The 17,060-nt window shown below is 39.8% G+C and overlaps 1 protein-coding gene across 8 annotated transcripts in view; it reads right to left on the bottom strand.

Annotated features, from left to right (window-relative positions):
* PCSK5 (proprotein convertase subtilisin/kexin type 5) overlaps positions 1-17,060 on the bottom strand; it is a 257,820-nt gene that overhangs the window by 164,809 nt on the left and 75,951 nt on the right. For all 8 annotated transcript variants that reach the window (XM_064641610.1, XM_064641613.1, XM_064641612.1 and 5 more), the window contains 2 exons: positions 16,869-17,012; positions 14,590-14,666 (listed from right to left, as the gene is read on the bottom strand). In XM_064641610.1, coding sequence (XP_064497680.1) covers positions 14,590-14,666; positions 16,869-17,012 — 221 coding nt within the window. The remainder of the gene's footprint in view (positions 1-14,589; positions 14,667-16,868; positions 17,013-17,060) is intronic.

Raw genomic sequence — 17,060 nt, forward strand, 5'->3', positions numbered from 1 at the left:
GGACATCCCTTGAAGAGAATCAGAGGTAAAATCAGGCCTCCTATTCTGTGTGAGGACTTGCCCACTGAAACTGGAGTGGCATTTATGCTTTCCTGTGGTGGTTGCTCTTCCTTTCAACTCATATACCCATGCTGTTAGGGCAGAGGTGCGTTTTCCATCTCACTGCCTTATGTCTCACTGCCTCATGTCGTCTCTTTGGTCATGCAGGTAACACCACAGGTTACTTCGTGGTTTGTACCCTCTCTCTTGATCAGGGGGCGCTTGCTCCCAATAGCAGAGACTGCAGTCCATACTGGTGGGGCATGAGACATTTCCTCTCTAACTTACTTGAATCTTTCCAATCTGTCTGCAGTCTTGGACAGTCTTTCCACAGACAAGGTGCAGGCTGGTAGGGAGGAAAAGAGATTATCTTCATATTGCTAGAGCTGAGTAGCCACCTGACGCACTGCTCTCCTTCTTTCACTAACATCAATGCCAACGAGTTGGCTCACGAAAATGGCACACTCCACAGGAACTTCTGCCACGTGGATTGTGTATGCTGGAACTCACCTGGATCTACAGGGGACTGCTTGTTATTTGGGCGCACTACTGGATTATCCTTGAGAGAGTACTCACAGTTGACAGTCACCTCCAGAGCTGTCCTCTTCCCAATCCCCTTGTCAATGCCCATATCCTGAGACAAGGATCCCAACTGCCTGGCTTCACTACCACCTAGTTTCATATCACTGGCTGTGACATCCCAGCATCAGAGCAGCCAGGTCACCAGGGGCTCTCTCTCAACCGGCAGCTGAAATATTCTCGCATACCTTGCAGCTCAAGGGCATAGGGATCAGGTGATTGGCTCTGCCTCCTTCTCCTGTTCTTAGGGCCCTTTTTCTTCTTCAGGCTTCACTTAGCAAACTGATCTGGTCTTGGATTTCTCCTTCTATATAGGGGCAACTGCTACCATCATAGGTTGTTTCTTTGGTTCAGCTGCAGTTTGAGTGGTCATGGTCGCTGTTGATTTGCTTTCCTCCTCCTCTCACTGAGGGTGCTGTCCACTGACAAGCACAGAATCTGATAAATAGTAGTCAGACCCCGGAATACTGTAGTAAGTTGCTTCTCTATGGAACTGCCATAGCATTCTCCTTGCAAATATTCTGTCACTTTATCAGGGTCCTGATAAAGGTCCTGATAGGGGTGAACTTCCAAGTGATTGGAGTGGAGAACTTCTTGCCAAACTGGCCAATTTTCTTCCACATTCCATGTCATTCATGACTATCCACCTTCAGGGCAGACCTCTGAATAAGCTTCTTAGAAATCTTTCCTGTCTCTATACATGGTGTGGACTACACTGAGGAGACCTGGAAGGCTTAGCAATAAGTACATGCTTTCCTTAACATCCAAAGGGAATTAAAAAATCTCAAAAGCCATTGTAATGGGCATGAAGGAAGAAAACGGGGTGAAAAGCTGGGGAAAATTATCCTCCTCTGTTCCCCCACCAACTGGGTACAATTTTTATTGGACTCCCAAAGAGAGTGCCCAAGGTAAGAGTAGGAGAGCAACAGTGAATAGACATCCCAAATGACCCTCTCTGACCTTGATGTTATCATGTCATAAGCTGATATCACACAGTACAGTAATAAAAGAAGATGATGGAGAAGGAGAAGGAAAAGAAGACGACGAAGGAGGAGGAGGAGGCAGCGGCATAAGAAACAAGCAACACCGTGGAGATAAAAGCTAATTAAACTTGGCTCTGAATGTTTAGAGCAAGAAAATATTCAGAAGTAGTGAAAACAATTTCTAGTAATTTGAAAAGCTTCTGCCATATAAATAGGCCCTGCATTTCATTAAGTTCATCAAGAAGAGAAAAAGCTTAGGGGACTAGAGCATTTGAAACCCCCAGCTTTTCACGACACTACAATGTTATAGTTCAGCCCACTTCAACCTGTCACCAACGAGTCTTTTCAGAATGGAAACTTAAGGAAAAAGCAGTTTCAGAGTACTTCAATGCAAGCCCATCACAAACAGCTCTGTGCATATGAGTAATTTACTGAGGTTTTCTAAGAGATATGCAGCACAGGAATTACTTTGTAAACAAATGAAGAAAACAGCGAGGGATTGAGCAGGGTTATGTTTTAATAGGCTGTGCTTGAACAGCCTGTTTTTGATAACTGTCAACTTCCTTTCTAAGCATAATTACATATAAATATACTTCCTACGCATAAAGACAAAGTACTGGTATTAAGAAAAAAAACCCAACTTAGTCACTATTATAAATTACAATAGAATTCCAGGAATGCCACATGTAACATGAACTAAATTATGTGGTTGGTGGAGATTGAATATTATAGGAATTAACTGTAGGTGTTATAACAATTGTCAAACATCTATGGGGAGAGAAGGAATGGAATTTTAAGTAGCCATTGCTACTTGTAGGAAAATAACTGAGTCGGTATTCATTTTTTGCAGAACTCTTACTTAGTTAATTTTCAAATATTTTCAAAGCGCTCTCTTACACTGGATTACACTTTTAAACAGGGAAATGCGGTATTTAAAGGACCACAATGTAATAACAGCTGGAGAAAATATATATTTTAACAGCAATCATCACAAATGCAATTTATTGCATTCCAGAGTAACATCTTCTGTAGTGCAGAAGAAATAATGTTGTAGAGCTGTTCATATATAAATTGTCTCCAATAATCTGAAAGGTGAAAAATACTTTCCAAATTGGCACTAGGGTGGGATGTTGTTCTAGGAACAAATGAATAAAAGGACATATAAAGGAAGTGTCAGAACTTAAAAGCATAGGCAAGGAAAACATCAATCTTTTGCCTTTAAAACACAACCTGCTACAGCTGAATAGTACGAATAAAGCTACTTCCCAAAGGAGAAATCTTTGGATATTAACACTGGAGAAAGAGAGAAAGAGTAAATGTGAAAAACAAGTTACACAAATCTCCAATGTGAGATATCAGGAAAAATGCCAAAGACTCGGGTGTCATCACAAGCAGGATCCTGTTTCTGAGCATCATAGTGTTGTAATGTAGTTACAGCACAGGACTTGAAGGTCTCTTGAGTCAAGGTCCCTAAAGACTTCATGCATGATCATGGGAAGTTACTTTTAGAATAACTTGAAAATATCTCATCTACCTCTCATAAAGAAAATCAAAGATGACAGCATTAAAACAAACACATGGAACACTTCACATGTCAGGCACACGAACCTTAAACTTAACAGCATGGGTAACAGTAGTGCTGCCTTGCCACTCTCAGTATTTGTTAGCTGTTAGCAGCTAATTTGTCACATATGTTAATTTGTGAAGTTCTGATATAAGCCCAGGAAAGGAATATGCCTCTACAACATAATTAGCATTTTACAGTTTTGTTTTTGTGAGTGGGCAAATTAATCTGAATGTAAAAACAATTATGCATTTTTTCTGCATTTTCTACCAAAGGCAAAACAAACAACGAACAGATGGTCTGACTGGGCCAGTGAAATATGACACAGAATGAGAAAAATCTGCAAATAATATATTTAGCCAAGTGTATAGTTTAGTGTATCAAAAATAAAAAGAATCCTTTACTGATATCTTAGTATGCTTTAATCCAAGGGAAAATTTTAATTCAACCTCTTTTCTGGAGGAAAAAAAGACATTGGTGAGAATAAATAAAACAGGTCAATAACCATCAAACAGTAAAACTTTCAGCTGAGTTTTTTTTCTCATACGCCCTTTTACATTAATTGTACAGCAACCTTCGTAAGGTGGGCAATCTGATTCTTGTACTCATTCACTAAAGCAAATTACAAGTAAAACCAGTACAGATTAGTTATTGTGCACTGGACCTTCATCTGTTTCACAGCAACATCAAGTCCAGAATTACCCTGGAACAGTATAACCCTACCTAATGATACACCTAATGAAAAGTACTATTTTGTCTGCTTTTGAAACTGAAGAATATGAAGCTGCTTAGACTTCAAGGTTCCTCTGCCACATAAGCAACATGTTCTTTTTATAACCAAAATCAAACTGATTGAGAGGCTGTAGAAGGGATGGAAAGTCACAGAACAAGGACAGTTTCATCACATTGCTCATGACACACAGAAAAAAAGGACAAACAAAAGCCCAATTTCAAATCTTGGCTAACAAAAAGGTAAGGGGAACTACTACATTATGCAGATTAATGAGGGAAGGAAGACAAAACCAGGAATGTACTTTTAAAGAAGAAAAAATACTAGAATTACTTTTTGAAAATGGTTAACTTAGCTAATTTTTACACTTGGAATTACTGGTTCAATACAAAAATTAAATTGCCTGTTCCCAGTCTCCAACAGTCTCTGTGACTAGAACACAATCCTAGAAGTTAGATTTTGCAGCATCTTAATAACCTTATTGGCTTAACTTTGAGTAACAGTAAAGTAACACCGTATTCTTGCTCAAATAAAGGAATCCTTGAAACTTCCAAGGCAATTGCTAAAAACATCAAATAGCAAAAACCACTTTCTCAGTACCATTTCCTTCTTTTCTGGGGCACTATCCCTCTTTCATATATTAACACTGCCAGAAAATAACAGCAGTAAAGTAACCTTTGGTTACTTTGGGTTAACATTGGTCATTCAATGCTTCAAGTATCTCTGGCTGAAATCCACTTTGTTTCCACAGAGTAGAAACACCTTGTTTCCTTGGGGAGAAGAAGGAATAAATGTGGGTGTATGGTTGCTCTTCCCTGGTTTTCTTGTAAGGTGGGACACAAACTCTGATTTAAGTGGAAAGATGTAAAAGTAAGTGTATTTAAATGAGCAAAAATCTTTGCAGACAGCTTCTTATACTATTTTACCCATGTTTTATATTGCCTTAATTTACTCTTGTTCATCTCAAAAATAAAACATTTCTACCTGATATAAGTACATTTAAAAAGAGATTTGAAAAATGACTCCCTACACTAATTCTTCACATGCAAATAAATGGATAATGAGCATAGTTTAAGGTTTTGCTAATGTTTTTAAAGTCTAAAATTAATCCTAATTTGGGAATAAGGCTTCGGATTGCAAAACAAGTTGGTGTCACTTCTAATATTACTTAACACAGATCAGTAACTCTTGGTATGTTTTCTGAATGGTTCCTATTAATTTAAACTTTTGATTTATTTATTCAGTTTCACTAATGAACAGTTGTCAGTGTTTCTGAATATACAGCTATCCAAAGTTAATGATCTATTATAATTTTCTATAGTTTTTAAAAGATTTAGAGTAAGAACTGGAATAGTGACATAGTTATTACTTTTGCCTACGCCATGTATTTGCTATTTCTAAGAAAGTCTGCCAATATTTATCCAAGATACTACTATTCTTAGAAAACACAGGCTTGGACACAATGAATAAAGCTTTTTAGAAAGCTGCTGCTAGAAATTCAAAATGTACCACCTATAGTGAACATTCTTAGACTTGAGTAAGTTTACTATGTACTAGCTTCACCATGTTACCTAGAGAGTAAGCATAAAGAAGAGCTTTGGATGGATAAAGTAGTTAATCTGTTTTTCGGAAAAGTGAACTAAACTGTGCAAATTTGCATTTACATCTGCTTGCATTTCATCACCTTTTGCTATAACATCTTTTTCATGGCTAGTCTTCGCGAATAAAGATTTGGGAAGGGCTCTACCCACATTTGTTGCAAGCGCATTGGTGGCTAAAAAGGCCAATATGAGATAGGCATGTCCGATTACAAAAGGCAGTATCTAAATCATACTTTACTGGCTGTTGTGTGAATTGCTGAGTCTTGGACTACACGGTTGGTGCTGAAAAGAGTCTGAAAGTGTTCAGACCATCGATTCATAATGGAGGTTTTATCTGTTAGAAGTGTTTGACCATCAGCGCTGGTATGTAGAGGGCTTTGTACCTGGTATGTAGGCCCGTGTGCTGTTTTCAGGGCCTCATAGAATCCCTTGTGATCACCTGTATCTGTGCATAGTTGAGTTTTTACAGCTAGATCGATCCACTACTTGTTCTGGATGTCACGGAGTTTCTGCTGGAGCTTGCTGCATGCGAGACAAAAGGCTGTTTTTCTTGTGTGACAGGATGGCAGTGCAAGGTGTGCTTGATGGGTGGTTCTCTTCTTCCTCAACAAGTCCTAGATTTCTTGATTGTTTTCATCGAACCAGTCTTTGTTCTTCTTGAGGGAGAACCCTAAGGATTCTTCGGAGGATTGCAGGATGCTGTTTTTAATATGGTGCCAAATTGATTCAGGAGGGGAATCTGCAGAAACTGAGGAATGGGTTTTGAGCCTAGTTTGAAGGTTAGCCTGGAATCTGTCTCTAACTGTGGCTGATTGGAGATTGTTAACAGTCTTTAAAAATAATACTTTTTGGATGTAAGAAAATACTTGTATTCTCATTCTACTGAAGAGGTACCAAGACCTTGAATTGCAAATCGAAGACTAGAAGGAACATCTCTACTAGAATAGTCACAGCTTAACAATGATAACTTCAGAACAAATACTTAAATTGTACACACTTCTCCTTGTTTTGTAAGCAAATCATCATATCACATCTGTAAATCAAGCCAGGAATAAGACTTCAGACTGCAATTTTTCAGCAAGTCTGCACGAACTAACTAATTTCATTTAAAGCAGTAAGAGGCAGGAATATTTTACTAAGGCAGGAATGTTTTGTTCCACATTAATGCTTTCCCATGGTAGAGGTCCACCCTGTGAATCAGAAGACTTGACACTGCATCCTAATTGAGCATGAAGAAGTGTTTTCGTGATAGCTTCCTGTGTATTTGAAATGTGCTGTATATCTAACATCTGCAGACACCAAAAATTCTTCTGACAAATGTATCTACTATTGCTACATGCAATACCAGAAATTATATGAGTTAGAGGAGGTGAAGAGTAAAGATGTTTTTCTACTTTTCTTCTTTTTTTTTTTTCTATCTGCATTGCCCTGTCTGTTACGTGATGCTTTTCACAGACAAACAGACGAGCACAGCAACTGTAGGATCAGCAGCTCTGCAACAGCTCTACATGTGGCTATTTCTCTGGACCAGAAGTCTCTTATACCAGAATGTCTCCTACATATGCAAAAACTTATCTCACCACAGAACTGTTCAATCAAGCTTGCAGGAACAGTGCTTCAGATATCTGTTACAATAAAACAGCCTTCCAAAGCTATTAGCTAACAAACTCTTGGAAACTAGTACATTATTAAAAGGCTGGGGTATGGACCTCAGCAGGCAGCTAACTCCCTCCCAGTCTCTTGCTCCCTCTTCCCATTGGGATGGATGGAAGAATTGGAAGAGCAAATCTGAGAAAAACTTGTCATTTGAGATAAAAACAATTCAATAAATAAAGGGGGAAAAAAAGAAATAAAACATAATTAAGTGAGGCATAGGCAATTGCTCGGAGTGTTCCACCTGCAGACCTAACGCCCAGTCATTCTCCAATAAACAGTTCCCCAGCTTTAGTACTGAGCATGACATTATATCCCATGGGATATCACTTTATTCAGTTGGAATCAATTGTCCCAGCTGTGTCACTTTAAAGCCTCTTGTTCCCCACCAGCCTTCTTGCTTGAGGGGGCAGTGTGAGAAACTGAGGCGGCCTTGGTGCTGTGCAAGTACAGTTCAGCACTATCAACACTGGTTTGGTCACAAATATAAAACACAGAACTGTAACTTACACTAATGCCTACATTCTTTCACTGAATCACAGAATCACTCAAGTTCAAAAAGACCTACAACATCATTGAGGTCAACCTTTGATCTTGGGAACAAGATCATGGCACTAAGCTCCACGTCCAGTCATTTCCTGAACACCTTCAGGGATGGTGAATCCACCATCTCACTAAGCAGTCCATTCCAATGTTTAACAATCCATTCCATGAAGAAATTCTTCCTGATATCCAACCTGAACTTCCTCTGACACAGCTTGAGGCTACGTCCTCTTGTCCTGTCACTAGTTGCCTGATAGAAGAGGCCAACCCTCACTTTGCTACAACCTCCTTTCAGACAATAGTGGAGAGAGATAAGGTCTCCCCTGAGCCTCCTTTTATCCAGACTAAACACCCCCAGCTCCCTCAGTCATTCCTCATATGGCTTACTCTCTAGGCCCATCACCAGTTTTGTTGTCCATTTCTGGACATGCTCCAGCATCTCAACATTTTTCTTGAACTGAAGGGCCCAGAATGGGAAATAGAAGTCGAGGTGTGACCTTACTAATGCCAAGTACAGGAGGACAATCATTTCCCTAGTCCTACTGGCCACACATTCTTGATACAAGCCAGGATGCCACTGGACTTCTTGGCTACCTGGTTGCTGGCTCATGTTTTGCTGGCTGTTGACCAGCATATCCAGGTTGTTCTCCCTCGGCTGCTTTCCAGTCACTCTTCCTCCAGCCTGTAGCGGTGCCTGGGGTTGTTGTGACCCAAGGGTAGGACCTGGCACTTGGTCTTGTTGAACCTCATACCACTGGTTTTGTCCCATCGATCCAGCCTGTCTTGATCCCTCTGCAGAGCCTTCCTACTGTCCAGTGGACCAGTGGACTTGCACCCAACTTGGTGTCATTCACAAATCTACTGAGTGTACACTTGATCCCCTCACACAAATCATCAGTAAAGATATTAAACAGGACTGAGCCCAACGCTAAGCCCTGGGGACACCATTAGCGACTGACAGCCAGCTGGATGCAGCACCATTCACCATCACTGTTTGGGCCAGGCCACCCATCCAGTTTTTCAACCCAGCAAGGAGTGCACCTGTCCAAGCCATGGGCTGTCAGCTTTTACGGGAGAACACTATGGCAGATAGAATCAAAGGCTTTGCTGAAGTTCAGGTAAACTACATCCACTGCCTTTCCCTGATCCAGTTGGCAGGTCTCCTGGTCATAAAAGGAGAACAGGATTGGTCAGGCAGGACTCACCTTTCCTAAACCCATGCTGGCTGGGCCTGATCCCTTGGCAGTCCTGCATGTGCCATATGATTGCACTCAAGATGATCAGTTCCATAACCTAGCCTGGCACTGAGGTCAGGCTAACAGGCCTGCAGATCCTCAGAACATCCTTCTGGTCCTTCTTGTGGATGGGCGTCACACTGGCCAGCCTCCAGCCATGTGGGACCTCTCCAGTTAGACAGGACTGATGATAGATGACAGACAGTGGCTTAGTGAGCTCTTCCACCAGCTTCTTCAGTACCTTTCAATGAATTCCACCCAGTTCCACAAACTTGTGAGTGTCTTAGTGGCACAGCCAGTCACAAAATACTTTCTCCTGAATTACAGGGGGTCTATTCTTCTCCCTGTCCCTGTCTACCACCTCAGAGGACCAGTTGCCTTGACGTCTTACTGTTAAAGACTGAGGCAAAGAAGGCACTAAGTACTACATAATTTTCTTCAACCCTGGTGATAAAGTTCCCCCACAGGTCCAATAAAGAATGGAGATTTTCCCTGGCTCTTCTTCTGTTGTATTTATAAAAGCACATTTTATTATCTTTTACAGCAGCAGCCCGATGGAGCTCTAGTTGACCTTTTGCCTTTCTAATTTTCTCTCTACACGGTCTAACGGTGTCCTTGTACTCTTCCTGAGTTGCCTGCCCCTTCTTCCAAAGGCATAAACCCTTTTTTTATCTCTGAGTTTCTATTCAGCCAGGTCAGTCTTCTTCCCTGACAGCTCATCTTTCTGTACATAGGGACAGCCTGCTCCTGTGCCTTTAAGACCTCCATCTTGAAGTATGTCCAGCCTTCCTGGACTTCTTCATTCTTAAGGACTGGTCACCTTAAATTCATGTCCATGAGCCTGCTCTGTTACAGATACCCTTCTGTACTTTGGTATTTTATCTTCCATTCCACATCTTGTGTTTCATAAGGTTTTGTAATGACAGTATATTATGAGTCATTATTTATCCTGATTTATGTTTTTCGTCCACACCAATATATATCAGCTGGAGATACCTCAGGGGCTTGAGAAATATCCTTTTATTTAAAAATCTCCACACTTCTGCGCAATGAAAAGGCAAATAAAACAGAAAACAAAACCTTCCCAAAAATATTTCACATCAGAGAAAACAATCCAAAATTTGCAGTTTGCTAAGAATCCTAATTGAAGTCCATTAAATTTGTAGTGACACTGAGACACACTAGACACCTGTTATTCAGTCACTGGTACCTGGAAATAACCATACTACACTCAGTGTAAGCATTTGATCTATTAACTGAAATACATTTACATGTAAGTTAATTCTCTAGCCTCAATTACCTTCCCATTAAGGAATATTTCTGTGCTATCAGAGGTGCTTTTCTGACAATCAACTGACAGGCCACACTCTGTCAGTTGACAACATCACTGAATGCTTTGTTTTTTAAGCATCCAGAGATTGGAGAAAGTCAAGATGAACAGTCAGGGTACAGAAAAAAAGCAGACATGATAGAGATTCCTTCTGAAAAAAGGCTGTTGCCTAAGCACTGACACCTTAAGCCAACTTATTTCCAGCCTCCTTATACATCTTCATCACTGCCTCTCCCAGGTCCTCCTTGCAAGTTTGAGCCTTGGGACCTGCAGCTCAGTCCTGTTTGAAAGTCTTGTGCAGGCACAAGCAAAAATGACTAGCCATTGGACTGCAGAATTGATTTTTAGAAAGCGCAAGATGGTGCAGCAGTGCTTCTCCATACAGTTTATCTCCCCTTCAGTTTTTTCTGCAGCAATAGCAACAGGTGCATAACAGCAGCCAAAATGCATAAACCGCAGAGAGAGGTAGTCCCGGTTGTCAGCACTCCTTTCCACACTGCTGCTGTGGGAACCTTTTGAGATGTACTTTCAAGCCAGTATTGAGAGCTTTCAGGCTCCCTGTGTTTGAGTGTGCTCAGTTCTTCAGGTGTCTGCACTCAACAGTGTCACAGCAGTAAATGAAGCTTTTTAATCTTCTTTTATTGACCATCCAGGAGGAAATAGAAGCTGATCTTCCTGTCAAATATTTTGTATTTTTTTTTTTGTGAGATAAGATGTAAAGTTGTCCTCATATCGCAAAGTTTAGACAGAAAAACTTGTGTTTCTAATGATTTTTGAACAACAAGAATTGTTGAATCTAACACTCATTAAAAGACAATTTAGAAGGTTTTTGAATAAGTTATTTATATAGTGGGATGTATCACTGAAAAATGTTGAAGAGACATCCAAAGAGTGACTCAGTATCTCCAAAACAGAAAAACCAGCTTACTTACTTTTTCTTACGTAAGTTTAACAAGAAGTGCACTAAAGTCAACGGGTATTATTTAAGAGAGCTTTTTCAAAAGGTCTTCTTTTTATAAAAGCACCTGTCACCATAGCAAGACCTAAGCTTTGTAATATAATCCCTGAGAAATTTCTCATGAAACAGAAAAACTCATTTGTGTTTAGCTGAAACAGAAAAATGTTTAATACTATGAATAGTACTGCTTTATTCCTGAAGCTATACAATGGGCACTGTACCATTTCAGTGATCCCATCTGCACTCTGCCTATGGACCTGTGACTGACAATGCTTAGTTTTTTAAATATAGATGTTAGCAGATAGCAGTGGAATAATAGAAAAAAAAAAATAAAGCAGCTGTACTCTGCAGTAAACCAAAACAAGATGCTTTGCATAGCAGGAATGACTTAATCCACAGCTGACTGCTGTCTTTAGCCTCTGAGCAATAGGGAACTCTAGGCCTGTACCATTTACAAGCTTCATGATTTGCTGCCAATTTGTAGAAACCAAAGTAAACTTCTGGCAGGACTCCTGCATACCATAGTAGTTAAAGAAACTATCATCCCACCCTGATTTTACAAGCCTTGAAAGATTAGTCTAATGCTTATTTCTACCCTCCTACACTACTTAGCTAATAGAAAGTTTCATGTAAAACCTTCAAAATATAATTTTGGAAAGTGCCACTCTGGTGTTTACCCTGAAGCAATCTACAGTTAATTTTTTCTCATTTCTTTTCCTCACCCATTAGCCTCAGCTGATTAAAAGCGAAAAGCTAGCACACAGACCCAGTACCCTGATATTTCACAGCTGCATGAAAAGCTGTCCAGAGACACTTGCTTATTTTTACAGCCATTCTTTTTACTCTTTATCATCCCATCCCTTAAGGTTGGATTATAAAATGAGGCAGAATAAACTAGATAATTTCATAAAATAATGGCGCATTTGTACATCCCACCTTTACTGGAAGACAAAAATCACCATTATGCAACGTTGTCCAGTTGCTATAGCAGGAAGCAGGAATCAACCAAACCAATTTACACATTATGACATCTTTGCAAAACATGGCTTTCAGAATGTTCCCTGGTTGTGTTTAGCTCCAGGCACAACTTAAGTATCTAATGCCAAATAACCACATATGCTGGACAATCTGAACCTTGCCCCAATTTCTGAAGACATTTTAGACACAAAAAATATACACAGGCTGTTAGTAGTGCTTTTCAGCACCTATGTGGTATTTTTAATTCCTTTGAGTTCAGGGGCAACTGGGGAAAAAGGGTGACATACGCAAAAGTTGAAGATGGTTATATGCTGTTTACCAGGCTCAGTGTATCTGCTTATTGGAAACATTGAGCTTCTAAGCAGAGGTTATAGGCTGCCAAGTAATCTTACTCTGAAAACATGTTCCATGTATCCTCCGTGTCCAAAAGCTGATTCTACACTGACACTGTACCTCCTGATAACACTGACAAAGCTCAGTACAGCACAGCTTCTGTCCTCTCACCATCATATTTCACTGCAGGACCCTGAGAGTTGGGCAGTAAAAGTATTCAAGAGGGATGCAGGGTATGAAAACTAAAACCCCCCAGCTCTAGGAGAGAAATTAATCAGTCCAAATTCACTTCAATTTGGATGTCTCCAAGTGTGCCCTCTCATGTCCCAACTCCAAGAAGAGCAACATCTTCACACAGATGAGCCAGGATGTGTCCCTGAAGTGTGTGCAGAAATAGGTGGGTGGTGGACAGCAAGAGAGAGGGATGTGCTGTGATGCAAACCAGCAGCTCAGCTGAGGAGTACTCGCAGAGAGCCAGGCTGATTGTCCCATCTTTCCTCAAAACTCCTTGGAAGTCACTGATGGCAAATGCCTGTCCATCACATTCAGTTTGGTGGACATCAATCACAGGCACTCAGGGCATTGTCAGACAGTCACCTCAGTTCCCTGCAACTGGCACTTCCAGCAAGAGATTCAGGCGATTTTCCCCACTTGTGTCAGTCTCACTCTCCTCTGACCTCAGGCTGAGCTGAATGCAGCTGAGCTGCCTGGCCTGACTTAAAATGCAATTTGCTGTTACTGCTGTTGGCAGCATAGTTTTCATCATGATTCACTCTGGAGAACTGCACAAAGGCTGGGGAAAGGAGAAAAGTGCAAATATCAGATGAGTGGAGGTTACTACTCCTTTGTGGTAATCATGCAGCCACAGTTCTGCTCTTCCAACACTGTTTACAGGGCTCTAATATCAGACATGTAGTTCAAAGCTAGGGCTGACGCTAAAGGGGTCAATCATACAAACTAGTTGTTGCTCTTCCAACACTGTTTACAGGGCTCTAATATCAGACATGTAGTTCAAAGCTAGGGCTGACGCTAAAGGGGTCAATCATACAAACTAGTTGTTGCAGCATGCTGAGTGGAAATGCCTGCATTTCTGGGCTGTAAACAACTTATTTTCCTCTATTCATACTTTGTTTTCAAATAACTAGCACATTTATCATTACCCTGTTGGTAGTCCTCAGACCTCTCATAAGCCATGCCAAAGATATCTTTTATTAGCCACAAAATATTGCTTTCCATAATTAAAAAAACAACCCAAACTTCAAGAAAACAAAATGCACAGTCACTATATTAAAAACTAATAGGATTCTCCTTCCCCCAAATGATGCAATTCCACAAGGTATTTCTTTCTGCCAAGCACCTAGTTAAGAAAATATAACCAACAAATACTGCCTTCAAACACCTACGAAGGCAGAAAAGTGGCCCAGTTCCTGAGGTGAGGTGTCCTCCCAGAATTTCCCCCAGCCTTCAACACAGCACATCCAGAGAGCAATGCTGGAATAAGAAACATTGGAAAGCAGAGTTCTGAAGGGGATATATATCATTCATGGAGATATCTCCAACTAGTTATGTGGCACTTCTGGGTTTATAAGGTTTCTATCAAACTCCACATGAAAAATCTCCTTCACTTTAAAAGACACCATTAGATGGGAAAAAAACCCCAACCTCAATTAACTTGTCTACTTCTTCAATACACAGAGTCTACAAAGTTCAAGAAGGTCAGAAACTAAGACAGTTGTCACACATAACCCCCCAATAACTCAATGAAATATCAGAGAAAAGTAAGAGTCATCCCATATATTCTGCCTCCCAAGGGGATTGAATATGGTTCATTTTGCATGCCCAGAACTCTCAGACTAATTTTTATGTGTTTTCAGGTTGCTTCAAATGCTTTCAAAGAGTCATACAGTATGCACGGAAAAGACAAAAATAAGTATTTCAGAAAAAATTTAAAGCAAATCATTCTGCTTTATGAGGAATCAAGTTTTATAGACTTTCATAGAAGAATTGGTAATTTCTACCTGATAACTTGGATCGAAAATGTCAAGAGTGTCATAGTGCCTTACTTGTTCTCGTTGCTGGCATCATATCGAGGCATAGGGTCAAAATCATTTCCATTAACATCAAAACTGGCTTGTGAATCCTGTAGCCAATAAGAGAAAGAAAATCAGTTTCTCATTAAGTAGCCATTGACTTATGTGGCCTATACATTCTTCAGCAGGTTCCTACAACAGAGTAATCAAGCTAACTAACATTTATCTCGCTTTATGATGACTGTGTGTTTTAATAAAGGATTATATATTTAATAATTACGGGATTTATATATTTTATTTTAATTCTGGAAAACAGAGAAGGATAACAAATGCTCTGAAAAACTATAGTTCCAACATCAGAGAGGAAATACAAAATGGTTTTTCATTTAACCAGAAGACTACATTTCTTCTAAGAACCTTCTGGAAGTTAAGAGAGTTCATTCTCAAAACTGAGATTTTGCTAAATGTTTTAAGATTCAAGAAACTATCTGCACAGCAGTGACTGAAATTTCAGCCACTGTTTCAAGGAATAAAAATAATATAATTTTGTTAAGGATATTGTTATAAAATTGCACCTTGAAATGCAACACAAACTGTCTCCCCATTTCCCCTGAAGCATAACTGTTTCAAATATTTGCAAGATATCTCTGTCTTTTTATTCCATATTTACCAGTATTCTTACAGCTGAAAATATAGACAAAATAGTTCCTGGTTTGTATGCATCCCACTAATAGATGTGGTAGCATGTGGTATGCAAGCAGACATTTTAAAACAATTCTGTGTTCAAAACCAGTTACCATATCCACATCAAATACTCCTGTTTGCAGCCACACCACCTATAATCTGACATCCAGAAGGTATTTGTGATCAAACAAACAATGCATATTGCTTTGGGGGAATTCCTTGTTGGTGTGAGGAAACGGAGAGAGGAGGTGCTAAGGAAGTAAATAGTTGCTTTAAATTCAGTGGAAAGACATTACTGGGATGAGGTGATATATGATACAATCCAGGCCATTCACTGAGGAGGTAAAATTTTATCTGCTTTGTTTAAATAACATCACATATTAAAACGAAAAATGTGTCATGCATTAGGATCAAACATACATTGACAAATCAGTCAATTGCCTGCCATCCTCAAAGCTGAGTTCCATGTGTAGCATGGGAAAGATGTAAATAGGGCCAATTTAAAATAAGTGGCTTTAACCTGTGGACATCATAGGTTTTAATGGGTTGTTAAAGACGTTCTTTTTACCTTCACCTCTCTAATGCTCTATCAAGATGATAAGCTTACTGACAAAATGCATGTGTTCACGGCTCTTTAACAAGACATATCTGTAATGGGAGTGAAGGTATATGCATGCCTTGCACTGGTCACCTTCAGCTCAATCCAAATATATTTGCTTGATTTCTTACCTTGTGTGTATGTACATTGTGCACACTTTATTTCAGAAAAACCATAAAGCCCTCATTATGCTTTCAGATAATGCCTACTCCCAAAGGATAAGACAAATCACACCAGCACAGTGTGGCCCTAATGCTCTGAACAGCTTCTAACTCTGACACTAACACAAGAAGTCACCCACTAGAGAAGCAGCTTCTCCTTATGTTACCCAGCCTCCAAGTTACATTAAACCAATCATCTAAATGTGGTGAACCACAAGCAAAAGAAAACCTCCTGAGGCAACATGAGACATAGGACACAGAAAACAAAGGACACAGCTCTATCACAAATTGTGAAGGACTTGGTAGTGTTAAGATATATGCATTAGAAAGACTACAAGATATTCTACACTTGGTTTTAACTGAGTGAATCATAACTGGTCATGTACTTTTTTGTTTCTAGAAGTAAGATAAATAGCTTTAAAAATGAATACACAGAAGGATTACTGTAAAATTACTGTCTTTGAGAGAAGCTACTGTCTCACTGACTAAATGTATTGGCCAAAAATGAACTTCAGATGTACGCATTAACTGAAAAGCAGTGCATTCCAGTTCTATGTTCTGAGAGTGTGAGCATATTAAGTAAAAAAAAATCGTAAAAGAGAGAAAAAATATTCAAAAATTGGTTCCAGTCCTTCAGAAATTCAGGACAAGAAGCATCCAGATATTAAATATGTTCAGACTGAATACAGTCTTAACTAAAACAATACAGATGACCAAAAATTGTTTTCCTTCCTCCCATTGGTGTTAACATTTGAGGAAACACTTGACTGATTCTTCCTCCTTCTCTCCTGCCTCTCTCCATCTTTCCAGAAGCTAATTTTTTCTGAGTAACAACACAGCAGAAAACCAGGACTCTTGTGGACACTCACATAATTCTGCATCAAGTCTGGATGGTTTCTTTCGATGCCGTCATCTAGGATGGTGACCACAACATTCTTTCCAGTGTAACCTCTCTTCCAAGCACCTACTATATTCATATCTGACTGGCAATGGTGGGTGTTATCACTGCAGTGCTGGGGAGAGAAGAGGAGACAAAGATGTCGGATATTGCAGATTACTGA

The sequence above is a fragment of the Pseudopipra pipra genome, chromosome Z, assembly GCF_036250125.1.
Source record: "Pseudopipra pipra isolate bDixPip1 chromosome Z, bDixPip1.hap1, whole genome shotgun sequence".
Lineage (NCBI taxonomy): Eukaryota > Metazoa > Chordata > Aves > Passeriformes > Pipridae > Pseudopipra > Pseudopipra pipra.